This window comes from Neodiprion lecontei, chromosome 3, assembly GCF_021901455.1.
Source record: "Neodiprion lecontei isolate iyNeoLeco1 chromosome 3, iyNeoLeco1.1, whole genome shotgun sequence".
NCBI lineage: Eukaryota > Metazoa > Arthropoda > Insecta > Hymenoptera > Diprionidae > Neodiprion > Neodiprion lecontei.
This window is the reverse complement of record NC_060262.1, coordinates 26115024-26140863: the sequence shown is the minus strand read 5'-3', so window position 1 is coordinate 26140863 and position 25840 is coordinate 26115024. Positions and strand designations below refer to the sequence as shown.

Below are 25840 nucleotides of genomic sequence, written 5' to 3'. Positions count from 1 at the left end.
AAAATACGTACAGCTTTCGTCGCGTCATCTTCTTTGTTGTAGCACGAAGAAACTACACTATCCTAAAGTCTGATTGGTTTGCGCGGTCATCGCCACAAGTGCCGTAATAAATGAAATTGATATGAAATTTGCAGTTATCTTTATCTCAGGAATTCCGTGTTCAATCTCACCATATGATTTTTGATAAAACGAAATTTCTCTTCCGCATCAGTATACCTGCAAAAGGCAGGGATCACGGCATGCGGCTGCCGAGCTTTGATAGTTCGCGCGAGGTTGCAGGGATAATGGCATACTGAGAGGGTTAGTTTTGTGGAAGTTACGACACGAGGGGCGCTTTGGGTGAGCATCGCTTTGATCCAGCGCCTAGGGAAAGGCGAACTCGCGGTCTGTCGGGAAATCTAGACCGATTTTAATTAGCTTTCTTAAATTTACTCGGCGTCGCAGAAATCTCGTCTCAAGCGCGTATAGAGTGGACGAAGAACGGCAGAGCGTCCCGAATCTTCGGACGACGAGACGATTGTCATGCAAATCATAACTAAAGCCAACCCGATCAAGCTGCGGTATTAACTCGTGAATCGGAGGCAAGAGCACTTCGAAGCGGGAATTAGGAAGAAGCGGAGCGATTGAAAACTTGAAGAGACTCTGTTCCAATTCGCCGCATCTTCGCTCTTCCTTTCCGTTCCATTTCGCACTTTTTTCGTCCATACTTCAAGTCAAAATTTATCACGCGTAAATCAACCACTGCGACATCCTTCCAGCTGTTATCACTCGTTCAACGATAAATCAAATCCACATCTCAAAGACAGATCAAATATAATAATTACCCTCAGGTAAACTTACGCTACGTTATACAAACTTCGAGCTATCAAATTCACTTCTAGAAACAATTACTAATGAAATTCGCAAAGTTTGAAATTGAAACCTTATAAGTTTGTCAGATTACTGTATAAAATCAGACTCCAGCATTTCGCGAGCTTTGATAGATTTATGGCAATAATTTATTACATATTTTTTTCGAATCGATTTCATAAATTAACGCTGATATCAGTTATTCTAAAAACTATCGAAATTACTTAATTAAAATTGTTGCTTGACCGATTTTTTCATTTGGAGTAATAATGGACAACTTTGCATCCTCGGTGGGGATTGAGAAACGTAATTTTCTCAATCAAGATCTTCGAAAATTTTGACTTTGATACTCCGAGCTAAGCATGCTATGAAAATCAAAGTAAGTTAATCAAGCACAATTCGATCTCAAGGCTAAATCTAACGAAGAAGTAGCAGCTGGCTGTGAAGTAATCGACGTCAACCCTCACAAAGAAAGTGAGTAAAAATCCATCTATTTTTAAATTGTATTTAGATACGATATTCAGCATCTCCGACACGGATCGAAAACAGAGTACAAACGGCGATGGCGTTCTATTCAAGCACGCGTCGCGTGAAACTAAATTATGTGAAATTTTAATTAAACTAAAAATTCTTTTCGAATGGATAGAAAATAGTTCAGTTCTATCCTGGATGAGTTTGGCAGGCGTCGATACTATTTCTGATAACTGATCAAATCACGTTCAATATAACCTGTAGTTTTCTAGAAAAAAAACAAAATCCAAGAATAGTAGATGTAAAATCACCAAGTGTAATCTGCTCTCACCATAAGATCGCCGTAAAGGTACGAGATTTCCGGATAAGTAATGAAGTCAACCATGATGACGTCTTCGCCTTCTGGCGTATGTTATTATTTCTTGATCACAATATAGACAATTCACTGAATAAATTCCACTCTGCTCTGTTACAACTGCAGGTATAATTGGAGCAACTTCGTAAACACAAGGCACCACTTGTCAAAGACAATTAGTAACAGCTTTTTCTTGAGTCAAAATTAAATTTCGTGCAACGACTTGACGATGTATCACGAATACGGATCGACTAGGAACATTTGATTAACGTTAATTAGAGCTCGAGACTCTATAATCTAGGTACGTGTGTGTACTGAATTTAACGCGACGCCACGTGCCGCACGTTCCTCGTTACACTTTCTCACTGCGCTTCGAATTGAGCGTGGCTTTTATTGCGCAGCTATCAGCTGTACGCTTCTGCGCAAGTTCACTTCGCGCTCGGAAGGTTGAAAATTGTTAGACACGCGTTTCCTCCCGAATTCTCGCGTACCGATTGATATATTGTTGACTGAAGCGATCGAACCACCGGTGACTGTTTCGACACTTTCATTTCACTACTTCGGCTATCACTGATGATGATATTTTTATCGCGTACAGTCAACAGCTGGTGACACCCTATAGCACCACCAATTTAATATTGAAACGCGCCAACCGCGGTAGCAGCGAGTGATTTCATTTATGTAATACTCATTCTTTGGGTGGAAAAAAAAAGGAAAGAGAAGAGAAGGATGTAAAAAATAACCTTTCGGGCTATATTTACAGAGTAAACATTGACGAGCGTGAAACTCTTTTTTAGCCACTTTCAAGTACACGGACGTTTCTACATGCCAAGAAATTTGACCCCCGTTAATTTGCACAGCACAAGAAACACGGAGAAATACACACCCTCACTGTACACACGCGACACGTGATGAGCTTTTCAGCAGAGTACAATCGCCGCAGCCCGACAACTTTCCAAACAACACCAATTACCCGAAATGTCACGAATTAGTTGGAGCAGAAGAAGAGAACTACTGTTCCAGATTCTTCTTTGTGTTAAAAAATCAACTCAAGTACGAAACCCGGCACGTAATAGTGAGCCGTTAATTTTTCCCGCGCAAAACTCCGTTCGATACCAAATCCGCGTCATACACGAAGAGTTATCGCCAAAGGTCGGCTGTATTGTGCAGGATAGCCGCGGATGGAAAGTGATATGCAGTCGGAGGATGCGGCGAGATGCGATGGCAGAGTATGCGAGTCGCGGGGCGCGCAAGCTCGTGATTTAACGACGAAAGGACAACGCCGGGTAAGGGCAGAAAGGGCCGCGCGAAACTGCGACGCAGCCCGGAGCCAAGGCAGGATTTTCTCCGCGGCGGCGGCGGCGGAAGCAGAGACGGAGGCGGAGGAGGAGAGGCGGTGGAAAGCGTTGGAAGCGTTGGAAACGGTGGAAGGAAGCTGCCGCCCGCGAGTCCACGAGGCGCGCACGAGGGTGGAGGCGCTTGTTCGGAGATACTCGTCGGGGTTCGGTGCTGATCGGTGCGGCGCCGCGACGCGCGGCGTCGCGAGGGGTGCGAGCGGACACGGAGCCCTCTGACTACGTCTATCGGCGGCGGGCGAAAGCACGGCGAAGCTGCGGAGCTGAGGGAGGAAACCGGAGAACAGGAGAGCGAGCTCGGTCACTCAGGCGTCGCCGCCTGCACGCCTCTGGCCGCGCCGCGACGCCCGCCGTCCCTCGCCCCTCGCCCCGCACTGCGTACGTTATTATCCAAGCAGAGCCACGTCTGTATAATGCCAACCGGACGCGAGGCGATAAGGATCCCCCAACCCCGTCGCGCCTTGCCTACCTCACGAAGGTACCGATGAAACATATGCGGACCTTTCCATTCCTGCGCGAAATCAATCCGCCGCTCCTCCGCGGGGTTTTTAACGTTGTTATACTGGCAATCGGACTGTTTCCGCGAATTCTGATTCTCTCAGTTTTTGTACCGCTTATTGCGAAGGTGAAAGCACCGCTTGGAAATTAGGGGGAAAGAAATGTGTTGTAGATCGGATGAATTTGCCCGGCGGTAGGAAAACGGTTATTACGAAAAAATTATGATCAGTATCTTACAGCTGTTTACCGGAACATCGAAAGTGAGAATTGAATCTTATCACCTCTCACCAGTGATAATTCCTAGTTTGCACCATATGAAAACGATATGCGACCAAACCAGATTATCTAAGATCGAAAATTTTAACCTCGCACAAGTCTGTAAATTAGGTAATTTCATCATCGGGTGACTGTAATCATCGACAGGGTGGGGCTGAAGTTCCAAATTTGAAAAGTTCCCAAAGTGCCTGATGCAGAATTAATTGGTAGTGAAATTTCAAGTAGAGGAATAAAACTTACGAAACAACAAAGTTTCGAATTTTCGGAAACCCGACTGCTCAAAGTTCCGAAATGCAAGATTTCAAGTTACGATAGAACAAAGTTCCGATAGAGTAAAATTCCGAAAAATAAAGTTTCTATGGAGTAAAATTGCGAAAATTAAAATATGCTCACACAGCTTAGTTTACTCAACGAGTGGGTGTAAGAAATTAGAAAAAGCAAAAATCAGAATGACCAAGGCTTCGAACGTCAAAGTATCGAAAGTCCAAAACAATGAAAGATCAAAGAGATGAATTTCGTCAAGATAGAAATTCACAGTACTGAAAATCTTGGATCATTCAGAATTTCGATGATTCACATTTCTAAATTTTCTCATTCTCGCACTTTCGGATCCTTGAGTTGTCGGAGTCACGCCCTTCCGGAACTTTGAGCGTCAGGTTTCCGAGCATTCGAAACTTTGATGTTTCGTCAAAATCTGATTTTTCACTTTAAGATTTACCACCGAAAAATTCGTGGTAACTTGGCCCTTCACCGATCTTCCCTGAATATCTTGTTCTCCCGTTAAACGCTGTTTCTAGACTTCTAGTAAATTATTAAACATCCCATTGAACGTTTACTGGTGAGATATAGCGAAAAGAAGAAAAAAAACCGATGTTCCAGCGTATACAAATAGGTATGTTACGTAAATTCAGCATTCAGGCTAGATACTCGTAGGCGATGTACACTGTGATGTATTTCGCCTGGAGCAGAGAGCTAAGATTGTCTGTATATATACATCAATTTATAAATAAGTCATTTCTTTACTTTGCCGCATAAATTTGGGCCGATTATACAGTCCACTCAAGTACAGACGTCTCAAGTGTATACCGTATTTTGACATTGTGAATATACGTAGATGAAAAAAAAAAAAAAAATGAGAGTCTGAAGAACCTAGTTCAAAGCAAGGGCATAAAATGCGAATACAAAATGAGTACGCTCATCGTCAGCGAAAAGCGGGTATAAAAAAAATGCGACAATCACCGCATCCCAACCTCTCGTCGTGTCATCGTGCTAAGAAAAAAAAAAAGGAGTCTTCTCAACGCTCCGCTCGTATCTGTTGCGACAAAGGATATTGATTATACTTACGCAGAAAGACTGCGAAGCAACGGCCGCATTCTCTTGGATTATTTATAGTTCTAGCGTTGAACCGTTAAGGCTATGCAGCGTCGTTAATATTCTTTGGAATAGAACGTAGCGCCTCGTCGAATCGAGCTGCTGTGGGGCGGCTAAGAAGCCCGGCCTTAATTAATAACTGAACGCAGTTCCTCCTGTAATCGTCAAATTCACGCGACTCGGCAACTTCGCGTCCCAAACCGCAATTGAAATTTGGATAACACCCATAAATTCCCTTAACATCGTATGGGGAGGAGGGAAAGGTACACGTGAACGAATAAGAGGGCGGTGGAGATGGGCAGATACAGATACCCTTGTCACGAACAACTGGATTTTTTAGTCCCACGGAGACACCCACGCGATTGAGTAATTTATCCAAACCTTTAAGCCACTCGGTGTTCCCCCGATTCACCGACCCAGGTCAGCCTGCCCCTTGAATTCTTGCTCCGTCCGAATATTCTGTGCGGCTCGTAAAAATTTTCAGCTTCGACGCCGCTGCATACCATCAACCACGCGAATGCTGTATCAAACAAGCGTGGATCTTAGGTGGATCCGACATCGCGATAAGAACCGACGAGCGATCACGCGATCAAGTAGTTTACTCAGATGTGATGAATTTCGGGGATGACCGCCCCGCGTTCATCTCCCATCGCGTATCTCCTGTCACGTCGTTCCGTGTACCTAAAATCTGAAAATAGCCATCAGAATCTTCGCCCTCTTGCTCGCTGTTAGAGCGAAACGGGCTTCATTGTCTTACGGACTTTTGTCACACGGTCGATGACTTTTAGCACCTACTCGAAAGAGCAGCTGCGATCTCTAGAAATGCGAATTTCTTTCGCGTAGCTCAGTTCCGCCATTGAGGCAATTCGATTCTACAACGATTCCGTGCAGGCCGCGAGGTCCGGTTCGAAATTTCGGAAGTTTCGACCGCGGCTTAAGCCGTTACTTCGCGTATAGAGCTTTCCATATTTAATTCCTGTTTATTTACCTTGCCGCGTCTGCCAAGCCTCCGCCCGGAGGTTTCGTTCCTGTGTTGGTCGGCGATGTTAGTCTGGCGTAGCCGACTGTAGCCTAACATTAACAGATCGCCAGATGTTCCTGCGGTTTATCAGAATTTCACGTGTGGTGTAGAAAATGGATCAATTTTTTTACACTCCCCATTCGACCATAAGCGGATCCGCTCGAATTACAACATTCGCGAGGAAAGATGGTTACAATTTTTTTTCTCTTCCTTGGCATCGACGATTGATTTACGTATTTACACACGGTTAAATTATGACCCTCCCCCCTCAAACTTTCATGATAGGAAACCCACGTTTATTCCCCTGATTCGAATCACAAAAACTATACGCAGGTAAAACGGCAGAACTTTTATGCGAGAATATTTTCTGGTCGATTAAAGAATCGCTTACACATTTTGTGGATGTTGATCCGGTTGAAAAAGCATATTATCGAACTCTTGATAATGAATCGCAACTTGATCCCTCGTCGACTCTTCTGATGAGAGACGATGTCGCTGTAATTGCGGATACTGGAGAAAAAATTGATTAGCGGAGTGCTCGAAAAGTGGATAATTAAGAAAAAAAGGGTAAAAAGGCAGGATCAAAGTAGACAGTTTATCAACGTGAAAATATCTCAAGTCTGCGGTAAAATGGTGGAAGGAGGGGAGCCGCCGCCCTCGAAGAGGTGGATAGACGTCGAAAAATCGACTGCTCTCGAATCTTCCACTCTACGATCCTCTTCTTCAATCGGGGAATAAGTTTGGAATCGAAGAGGGAGAAGCTTCATACCCGGCTACTGCGATTTGGTAATGTTTAAATTTATTCAGGAGCCGGCGTTACTCAATGCTCATTTCGTAACCAAAATTGAAGAACGTCCTTGTTTACTGCTCGCTCATGTATACGTGTGGTGAGCAAGCTAAATTTATGACTATTTACATAATTAGGTTTGATTAGCTACACCGGGCGTGTACGTACGTATGTATGTGTATCGCAGATGCTGTAAATCATCGCGCTGACTTTTGCTGCGTAAGCAAACTAGACTGATATTACCTGCGGTCGAGAATTATGTTTTGTTAATATCCTTAAATTTTGAGAAACGGCATCTGAGATGCTGACGGATGACTCAAAAGATGCCTTAAACATTTCTATGATCCAGTTCGTTAATAGAAAAAATATAAATCAAGGCAGAAGAATACGATGAAAAACCAATAAGTCCATCAGAAAATTTTCAGTAAACCATCGTGAATAGATGAGATGAAATTTCGTATGCAAATAAACTGTTTCAAATTCCGTCAGCGTCGAGAATTTGTAGGATATAATCCATTGCATATCTCACAAAATTTAGTAGGTATTTGTAACTGTGTTTATAGTTTCAGCCATGACACTATATTTGACTTGCGCACGAGCTGGGAATATTTCACTATAGTCCGAAATAAAATTGCTCGCAACTCTAAAATTTCCACCTCTGTGATGAATTCAAGATTAAATCTACAGCTCGTATGAGAATTTTTGCGGATATCGAAAGTGGGAAAGATTCAATAATGATTCGTCTTTAACTCAGCGACTTAAATAGAACAATTTTCTCAAATTAGATCCGTTTCGACTTTAATTCCGCAACGTGAGTGTTTTGACAAAAGAAATAGGGCAAAACCGAATTTGAAGAGCCGAAAATTTTCCAGGAAACTTAGCATTGTATGTGTATAATAAATCCAGAAATACTCGTTCACACAAGGCGTGTATTCAGGCTACGTCATCGGTAAATCACGAAGTCCGGTAAAATTGAGTAGCTGCGAAATGAACGTCCAAACATCCAAGCGGGTCGCGAACGACGTGACGAAGGTGAATCGCAGGTGCACGAAGAAGGTGCAAAAAATTCGTTAGGAAAGAATGCGGAGAATTCGAGATGGCGGTGACGGATCGAAGCCCTGCACTCGACGATATCAACCTGAAGGGGAGATCTCCGCGCGTCCGTTTCTTTTCGCATTTCTCGGGGCGGCTATCGGTCGCATTTTACACTTGCAGAAATTATTCTCTCATGCATGGATTAACGGCGGTGAAATACGTCTCTCCGTTCGTTTCTTTACCGAAACACGTCCTATATCACCGTTTCAGCTGTCAGATTCAAAGATACATATTTACCGCGGTTACGTGAGACGTGTATGCATTTCCAACCTGTGCAATCCCTCACTCCGGCGACAAACGGGAATGCGGGATTTTAATCTGCGAAAGAATCTCTCAGACATGTTTGAAATAATGATCGCAGCTTTTTACTTCTAACAACCGCACGCTGCGTAACGTGAAAATCTGCGAGTCCTCTTCGTAAAAAATGTATGGTCACTTCGTATAGTGTTGAGTAATACGCTATAATAAGTATCGTCAGATTCTCTTCTTTATTATGGAAAACCTACGAGATTGTTTTTTTTTTTTTTTTTTTGTTTTATTTGTTTTATTATAAACTAAAAATAATATATTGAAAATCTTTGAATATTCCGATAACTGTGAGTAACTTTAATTCAATTGAAAATTTACCGTTTGACGGAGTATTTCGAGAGAATCGACTTAAATTCGAAACAGGAAAACAACTCTAATTCCAAGATCGTTAAAATTTACAATTTATTGTTAGATTATTTTTGACAGGGCAAACAATCGGTTTCGATTTCGAACTCGGAACGATGTAAACGTGGCTCAAAATCGATGTCTAAGCGTTGTCATTTCTGTAAGAATGATGTATTGTAGTGAGCTTAAAAACTGAGTGGCAAGATCGATTTTCCAGAACGACTTTCGCCAACCGGAAGCGGAAGCAATTCGTTGCTCTCAGGCTTCAGCACTGTTTTGCCATTCTTCACGCTTAACACTCTTTCTTTCACCGGGGTCATGCACACTGACGTAACCAAAAACTTATAACAATCGAAAGCTAAGTATAGAAGCTCTGCCTGCACGATCCTTTTAGACCAGGTTCTATCGCTCAGTTTCAAAGCAGGTTTCGCGTTCGTTACTCAATCGTCCAAGTAAATCACAGCCTCGTTCATGCTCCGTTAAATTACAGCACCGGTGAGCTCGGTTTTTGCCAAAATCACGGTATCGAAACATGCTCACAAACGTTTGGCAGAGCTTGACAGATTGGACAAGAACTTTCGAATTAAATCAGATTAACGGAGGTACTCAATTTCGGCTACTACTTAAGAGACAAAACGTTTTTCGAAGCATTTTCACTGCGAAGAGAAACTTCGACGTTGTTTAATTATGTATCTGTCTTTTGCGACTAATAGCGGCTTAGCAGAAATTGTCATTTCAAATTTAAAACGTCCTCATCCGTCAAATTTTACCTGAGCATGAATATCTATTGACTGAGTTATTGCTGGCGTAAGCGTCGCGCAAAAAATTACATTTCTAAAAAGTATGCTTGCGAGAATTCAAGTTATGGAGCCAAATTTTGTCGGAAAAATTGGCGCCACCTGAGCTATGCAATAGCTTCCTGCGCTTCTGAATAATCGGTGCTACGTTGAATTATGCAAAGTTGGTTCTAACCAGAGGCGTCTGCTTTTCGGACCAAAAGAGCTTCCAGATGTTTTTCACCGACGCCGTAACTATCCATTTGATTCAATTGCTCGCAGAGTGCATTTTTACATAACGTACTCGTTGCTCCCGCGCTGCGCTTTGCAGGCCAACATCGACTGAAAGTTATATCCTCCGTTTTCTATACCATGTGGTTCGCGATGGAAAATTTTTCGCATAAAATACTTTCGATTTACGCGCATTGTGAATCGTGTTGTCGAACAGCTTTATTTGTTTCAACAAACTTTCAATCAACGAAGCAGAACAACGTAGCGCTCAGTGGTTCACGTTCGTTAAACGAGGCGTAGTGTATCACGGATAAGAAATAAAAAAATATGGCGGGGCTGCAAAAACTGAGAAACGCTAACCAGTTAGCGAAAATTGAACAAATCCGAACGAACAAACAACTGAAAACTGTTGAAAAATTCACGAGGCACGATCTCCGGACGGTTCGAAATCAATTTGTTAATTTTTCCAGAGTAATTTATTCCCTTTGCTGGTCGACGCCTGAGGCTCGTGCGTGTATCTATCTTCATAAAGTCATAACTCTGAGCGAGGCCTCCACCCCGTCTCTCAGCATAACATTTAAAACGATTTCCTCTGGCAACAGTGCCAAGACCGCTTCGGTGTTGTTTCGGGGATAGATTAACGAAACGTAACTGCAACTCCCGTTCCTGCCTACGGAAAGTCCTGGAAGTGCACGGTTGGAAGTGCCAGGACTATGATGCGAATGGCACGCCAACGTATGCCGCAACCTGGCATGCAAATTGGGAACGATGTCAGAGTGCCGAGTGAATATTTTTAGCTCGCTGAAAATTCGATGAAAATTTGTTACCGGCTGTCGGGATTTCAATTTCTTTGGCTAAAAACCCGCTTTGGATCTTCGATAAATAATAAAGAAGTACGAGCTTTACAAAACTAGAATGAATTTTTTTTTTATGCAAAAAAATTAACAGTCTTATACTCACAATCAGTGACAGGTTTCTTAAACGTATACTTAACGTGTGTTTACGAGACGATTCTCTGAGTAAAACGCAAAGTTGACAGGATATACGGATCTTTGAAAACTTACAGTAATATCTCAAGTTGTGATAAATCCCTTATTTTATGACTTCGTTTCATTTCATTTGCCATAACGAAAGGTACGCTCGGTGATATTCCTCGATAGAATCTAAGTCGGTGGTATTATGTCGGTAAAAATAAATAGGTACCGATTGTATCGTCAACCCTCAACACTAAAAGCGGGACGAGAGACACGGCACTTCCAGTGGTAGTTATCCAATGATGCATTGCAGCCCTTGGCTAAACACCGACTACATGGGGCTCGTTGCGTTTCTAGTAAATATTAAGCAAGAGATTAGCACACTAGACGTGTACCCTACCTCGGCTTACGAGCAAAATTGCAACGGTGAGATTCAATAAAATTAGACGCTTATAGCTTGAGACGAGGAATGATGCTGCGTTAAGATTCTGGACTTTATCTACCCTGCCATTGTATTTACGTATTGCGAAGCCGTCGCATTGCACCTTTAATGTACGAGCGTAAGTAGCTGCACATTTTCAACCTAAGTTATACGAGCTGCTGAATGATGTTCCATGTTATCAGATCAAGCATACCTTGCGAATTTTTAAATGCGAGGTCGAAACATGGTTGTCAGGAATCCCTAACATGTCAGCTTTTTTAATGACAATTCAAGTTTAAAATACTGAAAAAAGGCATAACATCGTTTCTCAACCGAACTTTGTCGCAAGAATAGATCAAATAATGTCTAAAATACCACGTGAGGTTTAAAACCAGGATGTAAAAAAAATGCCGAGGATGCACGTTTTGCCTTGACTTTACACTTTGAACAATCATCAAGCTTGTGTCATCATTTTTGTTATTGCTGCAATATAATAACCAATATATGTGCTAGTGACTTTTTTAATATATAGCAGCTTCCTTTCTTATGATTGGAAAGATGTTTTTTGAATAATTGCGTTGTAACTTTCATTGCTACTACCGATGGGTACTTTAAACTGTAGCAAGGTTACTCGGTATAATGTCTTCAATTGGACCACTTCGAATCACAGAATAAAGCAAATGGGGAAATAAAAAACTCACCCCTGGTAAAGTCCGCTTTTCATGTAGAGCGTCCTGGGCGCTGATCGCGCTGTCTCGGCTGTAGTAGGTCAGGAAAGCGCACCCTGTAATAACACAGAAAAATCGCTGTTAATAAACGATTTATCCATTCGATAAATCACACTCTTAAGAATGTTACTTGCATACTAATTCTGTTAGTAACATTCTGAAGAATCAAAAGAGGTGCTGTTAACGATCCACAATGACGGATGATAGATTCAATAGGAAGATAAATGAAATCCGGTGCTGTATTTTTATACTTAAATAGTTAAATGACCACTTTGGCAACTTCCTACGTAAAAAGCAAATTTGTACAATGGATCGGCAGTACCTAAAACTATATACGCGTCTGAAAAATAAGATGAATGAACAAACTCGTCACATCTGCTGTTATCGCAAATTATCAGAGCTTCTGCACTTATAAGATTGCAAACAGCTGAGTACAGTCTCCAACGGTTTCGCCACCATTTTATGTCTGAAATTATGTTTTCTAACTTAATTGGATCTGTATTGAATTTTGACTAGTGTAGCTAATCTCTTATCAAAAGCCTAGTAATTTGACCTCTGAATATTTTTATAGATGAGCCTTGTTTCTGAAAATTAATATCAAGTTTTAAATCATTTCGCTTGTGTTCAACTCGCGGCACACGACACGTACACCATTTCTATAAAACAAATACATATACATAGATGTATATATACATACATCATATACATATATGTATACATGTATGTGAAAGTAAAAGGTGGCGTGGCCTCGCCATTATTATGCATGAAGCTTTAATCGTTCGCACAAGCACCAGAGTTGCATCGCGCAAAGTACGCCCTCCTGCACGATCACGACGACGCGTCTTTGAAACCCTTGGTAATTTCATCGATAACTACACGGTACACTGGCCGTCGTAAAAGTCGCCCAAGTGCCGTCTGGGAATTTTTTAAGATAAAAAGCAAAGGAAAAAGAAGAAAACAGAAACTCTGCACGCAGGTAGACACATGCGGGAAGTACGCTTCTGTCTGGAACGTCGTTGGAAAAATAAATTCAACCTCATCAGCGTGAAGATTCTACGCTGAACTGGCTGGAAGCAAAGAAAAGACGAGAGCATTTTTTACACTCTTCTCTATTTTAATTATGAAACTCGGCGGAAATTCGATAAACAGCTGAGCCAATACCGTTTATCACACCGGGCAATACCGAAAAATAAAGGCTTCCGAAATTGCAGAGCTGACAATTACTCGTGTCGTATGAGGGAAAAAATAGGGTTCAATGCCAACTGAAATCTACTCCCGAGTAAAAGAGAAGTGTAAGCGGAATGAAGTCTTCAAAGTGCGGGTGATCAACTGCTAACGACAAGATCGTTTTCAAACTTCAACTCCGACTGCGAACCTACCCGAAAGAGATGCGCGCGTGCCAAGGATCATTCGTCTTGTTGCGGCAAGATAACCAAATGGCGATCAGATATAGGTGAGCCCTTTAAATAAATCTCGAAGACGACGAGGCTGGGCGTAAGTGGAACAAGGATGGAGCGATCGAACGACCGCAGTGAATACAGCCGATAATGGTCAGACTCTGGCTCCCGCTTAGATTCAGAGGTTAATTATCATTGCTCTAACCTTAACGACGTCATAAGGTTTCTGGTCGGTTCGTACGTGCAGGTACCGATTGAAATCGACCGGAAACCTCTGGCAATAGTGTCTGCGTGATAAATTTTTGTGACGTAGATCGCACGCTTTCGCAGACGGCGAGCATGATGCAAATTCTTGCGACCATACGAATTGGGTATTTGCAAATTTTGCCGTAGATTTCGGGGAGAAAAACAATACCGAGACAGAAATTATCAGCGCGAAGTCCGGATAAAAATAATAGAAATAAAAAATGACAACCGAGGTGAAAAAGCGCTGAAAATATACCGTCGAAGAGTTAGGAATACTGAACAGATGGTTCGTTTCATCGATCCTGACACAGTTTCGTAACAACTCGACATCCAACATTTATTCCTAGCTTAGTGAATCCATATATCGAAGGAATAGGCGGCTGTGTGAACTTTCGGGGATCCTTCGAGTATCGGTTCCGCAAAAATACAGTCGTCGAATATCAATATTTCGGGAATCGAAAGCCATTGTAAACGTATTTAAGGTTTATGGCACGTTTGGATTGGGGTGAAAAACTTTTTTCAACCCAGGACGAGAATATTGATATAAAGTGATAACGACAACGAGTTTGAAGTGAATTTACCTACCCGTGTAACCCAGGGACAATAAATTACCCGAAGAGTTCGCCCCTTATCTGCAGGTGCAGTTTCACTCTACTATAAAGCGGAATTAAACTTTTAAAAGGACGGCTCGAAACTTTCCTGTCCAGATCTCTCGGTAAATCCAGCCTGTCCAAACAGCGACTGACTTGGATATATTTTTTATTCAAGGCGTGACAAGAGTAGATTTGCGTGCGACACTTGCGGTGCCGAATTAACTCGAGGTCGCTTTCGCCTGGCAGGTAGGTGTTTAATATTATCTGTCGCGACGACCGCATTCGCCGACCCCTGAAAGACTTTTATAAATTTTGATACACGTGCAACGAACCCCCGCGAAGCGCGCGATCGGCCTACCTGAGCGTGAATGCAATGCGTGTAGATCAGGGAGGAGGAAAATCCCATCCAGAACCTCACGCGACACGAATGGCGTGGGTCAAATACACGATAACGTGACAAATTTGTTGACGTCGTTTGTTCTTTTTCTTCCTTTTCTTGGAACGTAAAAAAATCCACGAAACCGATTCAATCTGACCTCCGGTTTCACCCTGCGACGTGTCTGCGGGGAAGCCGAATCGATCACTGCTACGAACCTGGGACATTTTTATCATACTATAAATAATAAGTTAATAACAAGTGAATTGGGTGGTGATTTGCACGAACGATGACAAATGTAGGTGTAGTTCCATCCCACTTTGTGTACCTGTAGAGCTCGATCAATTTCTTGTTACTTTTATCGACATTCAATCCCTCGTTTACTTCGGTCTCATACTTTGATTCGACCATAAATTTCTCACTCTTCCTCCATGCGATATCTGTAACATCAGACTAAACCAAGGTACACTCAGCGGTACGTAGAAATCTTCGTGCTAGCGTAAACAACCGCAAGTTAAATCCGTTTACAGGGACGTGTAATTTCCGAATATCGCGAGTGAGTATATCGGAGTCAAAGACCGACCTGCAGTCGAGTTCTGAATAAGAAGCAACGAAAGCAAAGCAAAGTGAGTAAAAAGTATCGGTTCTCGATCTTGATAAAGCGGGAAAGAAGATGAGAAAACGAGTGAGGTATAAGACCGATGCTAATCGCTGATGGGTTTGCATCCAGTCTCATCGTCGACTGTACGTGTTTACAGGTCGTTTGGCTCGTTGAGAGTATAAGCCGATACACGGTGGTATTTTTTTCTTCTTTTTTTTTTTTGTGTTTCTCCTACGGCTTCCAGACGCTCCAGAGAAGTTAGGGGCTTGCCCTTCAACCAGTGATAAGAGGAAAGCGTGACCGTCCCGCGAGATAGCAAAGCACGGCGCAGCACGCTTGCGTCCGCCGTCGTCTCCTCGAGACTTTAAAGTCCCCTTACTTGAACCCCCCCCCCCCTTCTCGATCCCCCCCCCCCCCCCCCCGAAACCTCGGTGCTCCCGACACTAGATAAGTCCGGGAGAATATTATAAATTTTCGAAACAGTCCCTAAGGCAGATAAGAGGCGAAACTAAACGAGAGAACATTAACGCGGGAGTAGCGAGCCGGTGGGCCTCGATGGTGGCCGGTGATTGATAAGGCGATCCCGCCGGCGATAGCTGCCCCCGGGACACCCGAGGAGGAGTCGGACCCGCTCGATCGAAGGCGGAGGCCCAATCTCTCCAGGCACGCGATCGGCCCGAAGACCGCGTAGTTTCGGCGGGCCGAGAAGACGGGCACGGGTGATTTTCTGGGGTAGAGAAACGGGGGTTTTTGAAAATAGCGAGAGAATTCATTGGAGTGAAACCGGCGCGGCGATCTCGCATTTTTTGACATCTGGCAATCGCGATAGAGAATCCCACAGGACGAGATATTCCTGCGGGGGATAACCAAAGCCTGCAGGATCGAGAGCTGGAGAAGGATGATCCGAGGGCTGGGCTGGGCTTGGGGGACGGTGTGCCCACGTACGTATCTGTCGAAACAATAGATATTGCACGCGATATTGCAGTGTCGTATCGTCGTAACTCTTGGTTGGCTCGAATCCTATTATAAAAGTAATTCTTCTCCGTGCAGTTGGCGGGGCGAAGATAGGGGTGGAGGGTGGACGGGCGACGACGACGGCGATGGGTATAAAGTGGAGGATGGAGGACGTATAAGAATACTTGGTAGCGAGGGGGCGCCCGATGGAACGGGAGGCTCGTAAGGGTTTTTGCCTATAAACTTCCCGTCGCCGACGAGAGATGCCGTCGAGGAGAGAGTTGATGCGGGTGGCACGGAGGTACGTACAGACGGATGGACAAACGAACGAAGCATCGAAGTGATGCTGCGTCGTGGGGGCGGAGGGGGGAGAAGACCGTTTTATTTGCGAGGCAATGCGACGGCTAATACACCAGTCACTGGACAGCGTCCAAGTCATAAAACGGATTTTACGATGGCGATCGATACAACGAGATCTCTCCCTCTTTTCAACGTCCCTGGTCGTTGTCCTTCCCGTTCTCCTCCGTCGCTTTTCCCTCGGCTTAACCCACCTCGCTCCGATTTACTCCTATACGCCGCCGAGTACACGGCTGCAGAGCATCACACGTTTGTCACTTGATTATCAACGCTGCTTTATTGATAGAAACATCCAGCCAACGCCTAACCTCACTTCAATATACCTTGAGTCGGGACTCTACGAGGGATACAATATCTAGGCTGGGGTACGTATTTCGAAACGTGACAACGTTCACATTTTGTTTTTGAATAAGTTATTCGACATCATCGCAGGCCGTGGATAGTGGGCCCCCTTTTTCCCTAAAAGTATCCTATTTTTTTATTCCTCTGTAAGAACTCTCAAGCCGAAGGTTTCCCCTAAATATACCCTAAAGCAGTCAATTTCCCCCTATAAGCCCCCCATATTTTTACCAGAAATTTGTTTTTGTTTCATAAATTAAAATGGACTGGAAAAATCAATTTGATGCTTAAGATCAATGTTTATACTTCCAACTTGACTGAAGAATGAAAAAAATTCGGTTAATCTTAAAACTCTCTGATATTTTACAGAACCCTAATTTTTACGGTTTAGTTGAGTGTTGAAGATATAAATTTGAAAAACTGGTAAATTTGAAAAATTAACGACGGAGCCAGGAATCGAACCTGGTATCTAGCGATGCTTTACCGGAGCCTTACTTCACTAGACCACCTAGCCGCCCTGACTCTGATGTCGTTAATTCCTCTCATCACCAGTTAGTTCAAATTTGTTTTCTTGTGCTGTTGTATGTGTGAATATAAAGTGTTCTTCCTCTAGAGCACAACTGTAAGAATGTCTGTAAGTGTGTTTACATTTTGGAATCTTACGCTTCTGATGCGAAGCCCGTAAGACAGTCAAGTTAGTTAGTTGAGTGTTGTTCTCTAAGGAACACGTGTGCCCAGCCAAAATTATTTCGTTTCTACATTTAGGTGGAACTATAAACATTGTTTTCAAGCATTAAATTGATGTTTTCGGTTCAAAACGCTAATGTATTTTACATTCAAAATTTCGATCTCCCCCTAGCACGTATTAATGTTATCCAAACATTTTTGTATTTACAGGGAACTTTTTCTCTGTAATATGAACATATTTTTGTGGTGCCAAAACGACCATCATAACGGACACCCCAGTGTGTATCTAATTTCGCTCTATTTGGTAAGTACAATCAAAAATATTGGAACCGTAATAATCCCCTATTTTCACAAAACTTTGCCCTATTTCCCATAAAATTACCTGATTATTGAGCACTGTGAAGCCTGCCATTGGTGACTGGTCTTTATCGTTATAATACGCAAAGGACAGGCGCTGTTGTCAGGGTAATGCTTGCTTAGCATGAAAAGTATATGCTTTCGTGCATTCTCTGGTGTTTCCCACTACGTAGGTGATTCTATAAGGGTACCGTTAGGCAGAGAGTGAGTCTGTACAATCATCCCAAAATTCCCGACTCTCGAGTCCAACGTTGCACATCATGGTCCCGACATGTCCTCTGAAAAATTCACCTCCGTTTCCAACTACAGTTACCCTTCGTAGTTTAATCTGCGAAAATTTCGGAAACGGAATATATTCAAAACGAGTCACTGGCGAGGTGACGCCGCGACTGCAGTGTTGTTTGCATATTTCAATTTCCCCCGCGTAACACTGCGCCGTATAACATACACTCACACGCTGTTTACGTAGGGGTGCATCAATGACGCGTACGTTTGCACAAGAGGTAGAAACGCCTTATTCGCACCAACTACCACAGCCGGGCTTGCAGGCCATCGCCGCGACAAATTCCTCGTTCCCGTGTCTACGTAGGTGCATATACGCAGACTGAGTAACGCCCGTGCGATGCAGTCATATCGTACCCACGCTATATGTCTTTATGCCTAGCAACGTTCGTAGTATCCTTTTGTGGAGGAGAGCGGTGAGAAGCCATCTTCGTATTATGAATTCCATTTCGCGGACACTTTTTGGCGTCCATTGTACTCCGCGTTCCACTGACGCAGGCACTCGGGCTCTTACAGAAATGCAAATTTTCCATTCTGCGGCCAAAGGTGGCGATGTGCCCCGGACGCTTTTTATTATATATTTTCGCGACTGCATTCTTCTACGGAAAGATGTATGCCGCATAGCTCAACTTTTGCTTCGCCGTTGCAATTCGCTAATGCACTGTCGGCTATATTTCACCAGGGGAAAAAATTCATCCTCCGGAAATTAAACAGACACGTTGAGTCGGGTGACTGCATGCAATACGAGTATCCTCTATCACTGGTTCAATCGGAAAAAAGTATCCACCCCTGCACACCGTGAATTTTTTCTGGCTTTTAACGATCAACATCAGTCCACCTGGCGTTAATACAACGTCTTGGTGTCACTGCGTCGGAATCTTATTCAGCTCAAATTACATCACGTTACTCGACACTTTGAAGGGTAGGATTGTGGCTGCAGCTTATATTGGTATTTCCGAACCGAGCTGGAGCCGCTACGAAGAGTGACAGGAACGTCATGCTGCGAAAGGGAGGCTTGCATAGTCTACCATGGTGTGTGAAATTACGAAGATGCGATTCGATGGCGAGTCATACCCCGAAATTTGTGTTCATGCTTCGAGAAGGGATTAATAGATGCTTGACAGAATTGAATCGCAAGAATTCACCACCTCCGGTAGGTAACTGAACCCACGCGCGTTGCTCGACAAACTACTGTAACTTTTACTTGAGGTTACAGAGCCAAGGCTTCAAAGAGATGGTGGAACGACGCTTCATCAATTTGGAGTTGAGTGTCAACAGGAAAAGTTTGGAAAGAGTATTTTTATATATTTCTTCCCGGGGACATTAAAAATTCTGGGCTAAACTTTCGACATACATCTAAGTTAAAGCCGGGGCTGGCCACCCCTTAGAGTCCCCAAGAGTGCACGAGCTGGGCGGTGTCTCTTGAATAAAAATCACCCTCAATGGCGCGCTTTAGTTTAGTACCGGAGCTTTGCGAAAGGAGGTAAAAGCGGGCGGGGAATGAGCCAGGGGATGAGGTGGGTATATTAATAGCAGTAACGGGGTCAATTAGAACAGGTCACACTCGCTTCCACCGCGATTCAATCGGAAATCGCGGTATCAAATATTTATCAGTTTTTTGTTCTTCGAGACTTAGAAAATAATAGATTATTATAATGCACCGAAGATTTTTACTGGGATCGTTCCGACGGTTGATTGTCGATCAATTACGAACCGGGTGTAAGTTTGCAGTTACAGAATTCAATGTTTTCACCTCTCGCTGGAACTAGTGACGAAATTTTCGTCATTACCGTAAATTTTCGGCCCAGCCGTATTGTTCACGGGAACTTTGAGCCGTGACTACGACTGCAAGAAGCCAAGCTGCCTTTTAACGGACGGGTCTTGACTCACGGAAGACCGGTGAGGTCACGGGACGCGCGCGTGACACGGCGTTCTCGTAAATTCACCCTTGTATCTCGTATCTTGTATCTTAGTCCCGATCCCACGAGGCGCTTCGTCTAGCTCTAATCTGCTTTCATAAATATAGCGCTGCTTTTCCGTAAGCTCGACGCTTTGAGTGAACCGGAGCAAAGGCCGCGATATCCCGCGTCTCCTCCCCCGGCTCCTCTGCAAGCCTGCCCGTTTTCATCATTCTCAGCTATTCGCGAGCCTCTGGGTCCCTTCACCGAGGGGAATAACTTTTCCAACTTTTCTTCGAAGGAAGGGTCACGTCACGGTATTTTTCTCCAAATCCTAGTCCGGATGCAGGTGCCCCAGGCTTCGTCCGAACGTCAAATATTGTATTGAGAAGAACCTCGGGTGTGATCGATCGGAAAAAGTTTTCATCCAACGTTGCAGCATTCGAATATACCAACACGGTGACAAGATCAAATGTGGTATCCTCACCCTGCGATTCACGTTGCGGACTATCTGTGCTGCCTGACATAAAGATATTACACAGTTGGATTCTTCGCGTGTAGGAACGATTCGTTAAGAATTGCATCAAGAACGCGCCTTCTGCACGCAATTTATTCCATTTAGCTGTGTCTTTAGCAGAACTATAAAAATCCGGCACAATTTATGAAACTTTAAATCTTATCCCCGTCTTCTCCGTGTCAGCTGCACCAATCGTGGTGTTGAATGGAAATGGCTCACGTGAAGCCACCGTCAAATCGGTCTAGCATGTAACTCGGACTTGAATCGTACCGAGAAGCGAAGATCCGAAATTCAAAAAGAAACTAACGATACGGTCTGTTGAGACATACAAAGTTTCAACCCTGAACATTTGCTCTTTTTAAATGCACCGTTTACATTATTCATGTATATCTGTAAACTATTATAATTTGAAAGATACGGCAATGTGCATGTGGTAATCTTTTGCGATTTATCATATTTGCAACTGCCCACTCGACGTAGCTTAATTTTTTTCTCAGCAGCCGTCTGCACTTTCCGGTCGGATGTAACGGTGGAGACACAAAATTTTCGTCATGCCGGCATTTCGCCAAAAGCCGAATCCGACAACTGACTACGTAACTATACCCAAATATGTACTTAGTCTAGATTAAATTATTTGCGCGGAGATGAAACGCAATGGAGCAGTATGGGCGCAGTGGATGCGGGGGAGCGGGTCGGGTTCATTTCCCCAGACGTTTTCGTCTCTCCGTCTCACTGCCGTTTCTCGTGTACCTACCTAGATATAGCCCCAACCCAAAGGTCTTCTCTATAAGCACTACAGACTGGCTCTTACTCCCACCAGCGAAATTAGCTGCCGAGTTAATTTTCCGGTATTTAATTTAGGCAAATTGAGAACCAGAAATTTAAGCCTCTAATTGGTGGAAATCTGTTTCTTCTGTCTGCTGGGCGGGACATGACTAGAGACTCAGAGTATCAAAGCGGCAACACTTGCCCTGAGATCCTTCGAGTATCCTGAACTCGCCAATTACCTTTAGTCGATTCCTTCAACGTCATTTACGCGAGTTGAGTCTTTTCAGCCCTCAAAATTTGGTCTAACTTGGACGTGGTGAGTATTGAGATTAGAGCCTTGTGATCAGCGGAGTTTTTTACACGCGAAATGATACCTCGCACGACAAACGAGACTTGCAAATTGGTTCATCTTTTAATCATGTAAGAGAAACATACCCAAGGCCCTTTGGGTTAGCCAAGTTGAACTTCAGAGGCAAACGAAGTCAATTTATAACATCTGAGGTAGAGCTTAGAATGCGATGATTGCCGGGTTGTGTGGCTTGTCGTCGTCCCAACAGAGGCTCAACTTGACTGACTGAATTTATTCCGATCCCGTAATTCCCACGTTGGTATTCATATGGATGCAAATTGGCGAGAGTGCGCCGAATTTGCGCCCAACCTTGGCCGAGTGGAAGGGTGCCCAGGAGTGAATTGATGCGAACCCTTTCGGAGGAAGCGAGCACCGGAGAGCGGCAGAGAGCGGCAGGAAGCTCCCTACGGGACAGACCCGGCCCTGTGAATATACGAACTGTCGCCAACCACAAAATTATTGTGCGACCCACGAAAGACCTCCGTACATTATTTGTTAAATACGGTGGCATGTCTGCGACGGTTGACGGAAGTGTCAGATACCTATGCCGGAAAGAGGATGAGTGGACTACAAAAGTGACCGGTTCGAATCCGTTAATGTCCTACTAACACGAAAAGCTCGACCCCTCACCTACGATTCTCCGATTTCGACCGTGTATCTGGACGTTCCAATGAAGAAACACGTCAATTTCGCCAATCATCCTGTCTGTTTAAGGTTTTGTATTTCCGCTTTCGGCGGGCTATCGATCAGATTACATCCGCCCATACCACCTCATCAGGGGAATACGCGGAAAATTCAATTCGTGTTTTTCGGTACACGTCGAATACAACGTCAGGAAGATTTTTCCAGATTTTCTGACCGCATGTAAGCTAGTTTTATCCTTTGTTTTATGTCAGTTCCAGATGACAGCATTTTTGATTACGAAAATAAACTTGCTGTCAAATTTTAAACCGCAGGTTTGTACTTTCCGTGGGTAAGCTTGCTTCGTTATTTCAAACTCAAGAAGGCTGAATTGGAAAATATATTGCTGCAGCCCGAAATATATTTGTATATGAGCAAGTAATAAAGTAATTCGAGGTATAATGGAAAACTTTTTTTTCAGCAATGCACAACTACTGAGAAAATTTTACGAGAACATAAAAAGAAAAAATCTGAGTCAACGTAATAAAAGGTGAAAAGTAGTTTCCATGCGGTACGTAGTGCCTTCTGACGTTTTTGTTTCTCTTTCTTTGTCTCTTACAGAGATAACTTTGCGACGCGGTACCTCGAAGAAGTCGAGCCCCTGATTTTTGCCAAAAGAGGAGGGAAAGAATACACAGTGGTTATACATGTCTACACGTATACAATGGTATATATACATGTATACGTATATATGCCGATGAATAGCGGGAGTACGGTGTGGAAAATATTCAGGGGGAGAAAAGTTACGGCGTTTTACATCCATTGTTGCTCGTAAGACGAGCCCTTTATGACATTGCGTAAAAGTGGCAGAGCCAACGTCTCGACACCGCGGATGTTGATTGCTGAAGGGATGCTCCGGGTCTCTGGACGGAAATGGAAGCTCCTCCAGGGAACTGTGCCGTACCGTAAGAACCAGAGGGTGGACGGGCATTCGAGGGAAAGTAGTTACGGGAGCTATATGTCACTGTCTGGATGACGGACCGCTCATATTTACAACTAACTGGAAAACAGGTGAAGACACTTGGGGAATCGTGTCACTCAGGGTGCACGATTCTGACAATGATCGGGAGTCCTTGTCGCGGTTTCTGTGCGTGCATAAAACTGCGTTCTATATGTATATTTCAGCAACAGTTTCCGCCCGCCGAACTGGGTTAACGACGCGGGGCTATTCTTCACACTTGCTTCCTCAGATGGAATCGGGCCCTAGGCCATGAGGAATAGCTTCTACAGGCAGTCAGTTATTCGTTATTAATCACGACGATATTTCTCGGCGTTTCGTATTTCTATTTGTAAATCTTCTCGATAGGCAATCCAAATCAAGACAAACTTTGACGTCATTTTAATTCAAACTCACTCCATACTGCGGTACGAACTGTTTGATAAAATAGATATGATACCCCGGCAGAACCTGATCGATTGACAGTGAAATTGAAGTTAGCTAAACCGAAAATCAATGCGAGAAGAGTTAATCAACATTGTATTCAAAATGTAGACAGTATACAATTGCGATTAATATGATAGCAATTGAGCACAATCACAATTTGTCTCAATAAATCACTAAGAATAAATCAGTCACTAGAAAATCATATGGATATGCATTTTTTCCGAAAAGTCATGGTAGAATGCAAAGTCGTCAATAGCTCCGAATAGATTCATGTGTATACATATTTAAAGAAGAAATGTATTCGGTGATGAAAAAGCGAGAAAGAAAGTTAAGCCGAATACTAACGTAGTAGAATAATGGAACATAGTTTTTCTATTTATGCCAGTGTCCACCAGGGAGTTTTATAGATTCATAAGCGTATGAAAACTGGAAAACTCTAACGCGTAGTGCGCACTGGTCTCGTTCATTGTTTTCGTGGGACGACTAGCGTTCATCGTATTTACATATTTTGTATTGTCGACTGTCCAAAGCCCATTGTGTTTAACTGAGTGCCGAATTGCTCGACGAGGGATGCAAGCTTTAACTTTTACATAACAATACGAAATATATTGCCGGAAAGCTTTAATTCACGTTCATAGGTGAAAGCATGTCCCGCAGGATTGTGAGACAGACATTCCGAACGTGCAAAAAAAAACTGAAACACACGTTTGGAATGGCTGATCCCAATTATCAGCGGCGCGCTGAACAACAAGATGATAATGGTTATTCAGCTATCAAGTCGAAGTCGCAGATTGTTTATTCACCGTAAAATGACACATTTCCGGATTTCAAACGATCGCGTTTTAATTACCGAAACAGCAGACGCGGTAGATTCGACGACGCTATCAAACTATTGACAAACCGTATCGCACCCCAAGTACACGTTAAAACAAACGGCGATATTATTTACCAATATATAAAATCGACCGGCACCCCCAGCCATATTTGTAGTATGAATAATACTCGAACACGTTGTCGCGGTAATCATTTCGAACATACGTGTGCAAAGGGTGCAGAGGCCGGGGTATACGCGTTGTACATGGATATATTATTTACCGGCAAACATGACTGAACCATTACAGGATTACCTTACCGCTAACATTACATTGTTAATCAACCAGACCGAGTGCGTGTGCTGCAAGGGTAAATCCATCCGAGATGTTTTACCTCCGCGTGTAGTTACTGTTTCGTATCTCTAATCGGCTTACCGAATTAACTTATATCCAAATGTTAAGCCGACTAGCGTCTGACATCTTCAATCCAGTAGGAAAGACCTCGGCTAATGACTGGATGACGGACTCGTCTAATTCTAAGAAACTCGCTAACGTTCGAATGATTACGCGAATAACGAAAATAACGTTTCCTTGTTTTCTAACAAGAATTTCAGCTTTTCGAAACTAAATTTTTAATTTCCGACGGTTAATGGCTTAAAAATAATTACACTTTGACGCTTTTATTGTTTTACTAACTTTCTGACGTTGATACGATTTTGCCATGAAATGGTTAAAAGAGGCGAGCTTGATGCTAAGAAAAATTGACAAGCTCGTCATCTTGTGACTAACAAGTCTGAAAGTAAAAAGATTTTGTGTATTAGCAACAGGAAAACTTTGAGAATCCATCATCCAATTATTAATCGATTCAATGCCAAAATGTGAAGAGTGATAACCCATCAAAACACTGATGGATTTGAGCAGCTCGATTATTCGAATAAAGATGTGCTGCTTCCAGAATGTGTTACGTCAACTAAACGATAATTTTGTCGATGGCATATTATACGTATGTATACGAGGGATTCTTTTTCAATACCGAAGATTGTATATTTCGTAGTGGGCGGAAAAGTAGTTCAAAAGTTACAAACAATAGTTTCCATGGAACTGTGAAATTTCTCATCCATACGCACTGTAATGCGGCGGTATGAACGGTAAAAGTTATACAATCGGTATTACGATACGCAACAGTTCGTTAAATTCTTACCTTGGATGAATACGCTTCAAAAATATTGTCCGGCAGTACGAAACTCACTTATCATGTCAGGAATTGTGATAAGCGATCGACTGAAGTAAACTCCGCAAGAAAAAGTCGTCAACTGTTATAAACAACCCGCGTAACAATTGAAGATCGCTCTCGAGTGCACAGCAGCGCCACGCGCAGAG

The 25840-nt window shown here is 43.3% G+C and overlaps 1 protein-coding gene across 7 annotated transcripts in view; it reads right to left on the bottom strand.

Moving 5' to 3' along the window:
• Nucleotides 1–25840, bottom strand: part of LOC107223939 (CUGBP Elav-like family member 4) — a 530321-nt gene that overhangs the window by 475192 nt on the left and 29289 nt on the right. For 6 of the 7 annotated variants that reach the window (XM_046733417.1, XM_046733411.1, XM_046733414.1 and 3 more), the window contains exon 2: nucleotides 11836–11918. Coding sequence is in view for 6 of the 7 variants with exons in the window: in XM_046733411.1 (XP_046589367.1) it covers nucleotides 11836–11918 (83 nt within the window). In the remaining variant the exon portion in view is untranslated. Of the gene's footprint in view, nucleotides 1–1651; nucleotides 2258–11835; nucleotides 11919–25840 lie in introns of those variants that run through there. The other variant, XM_046733416.1, reaches the window with a different exon arrangement.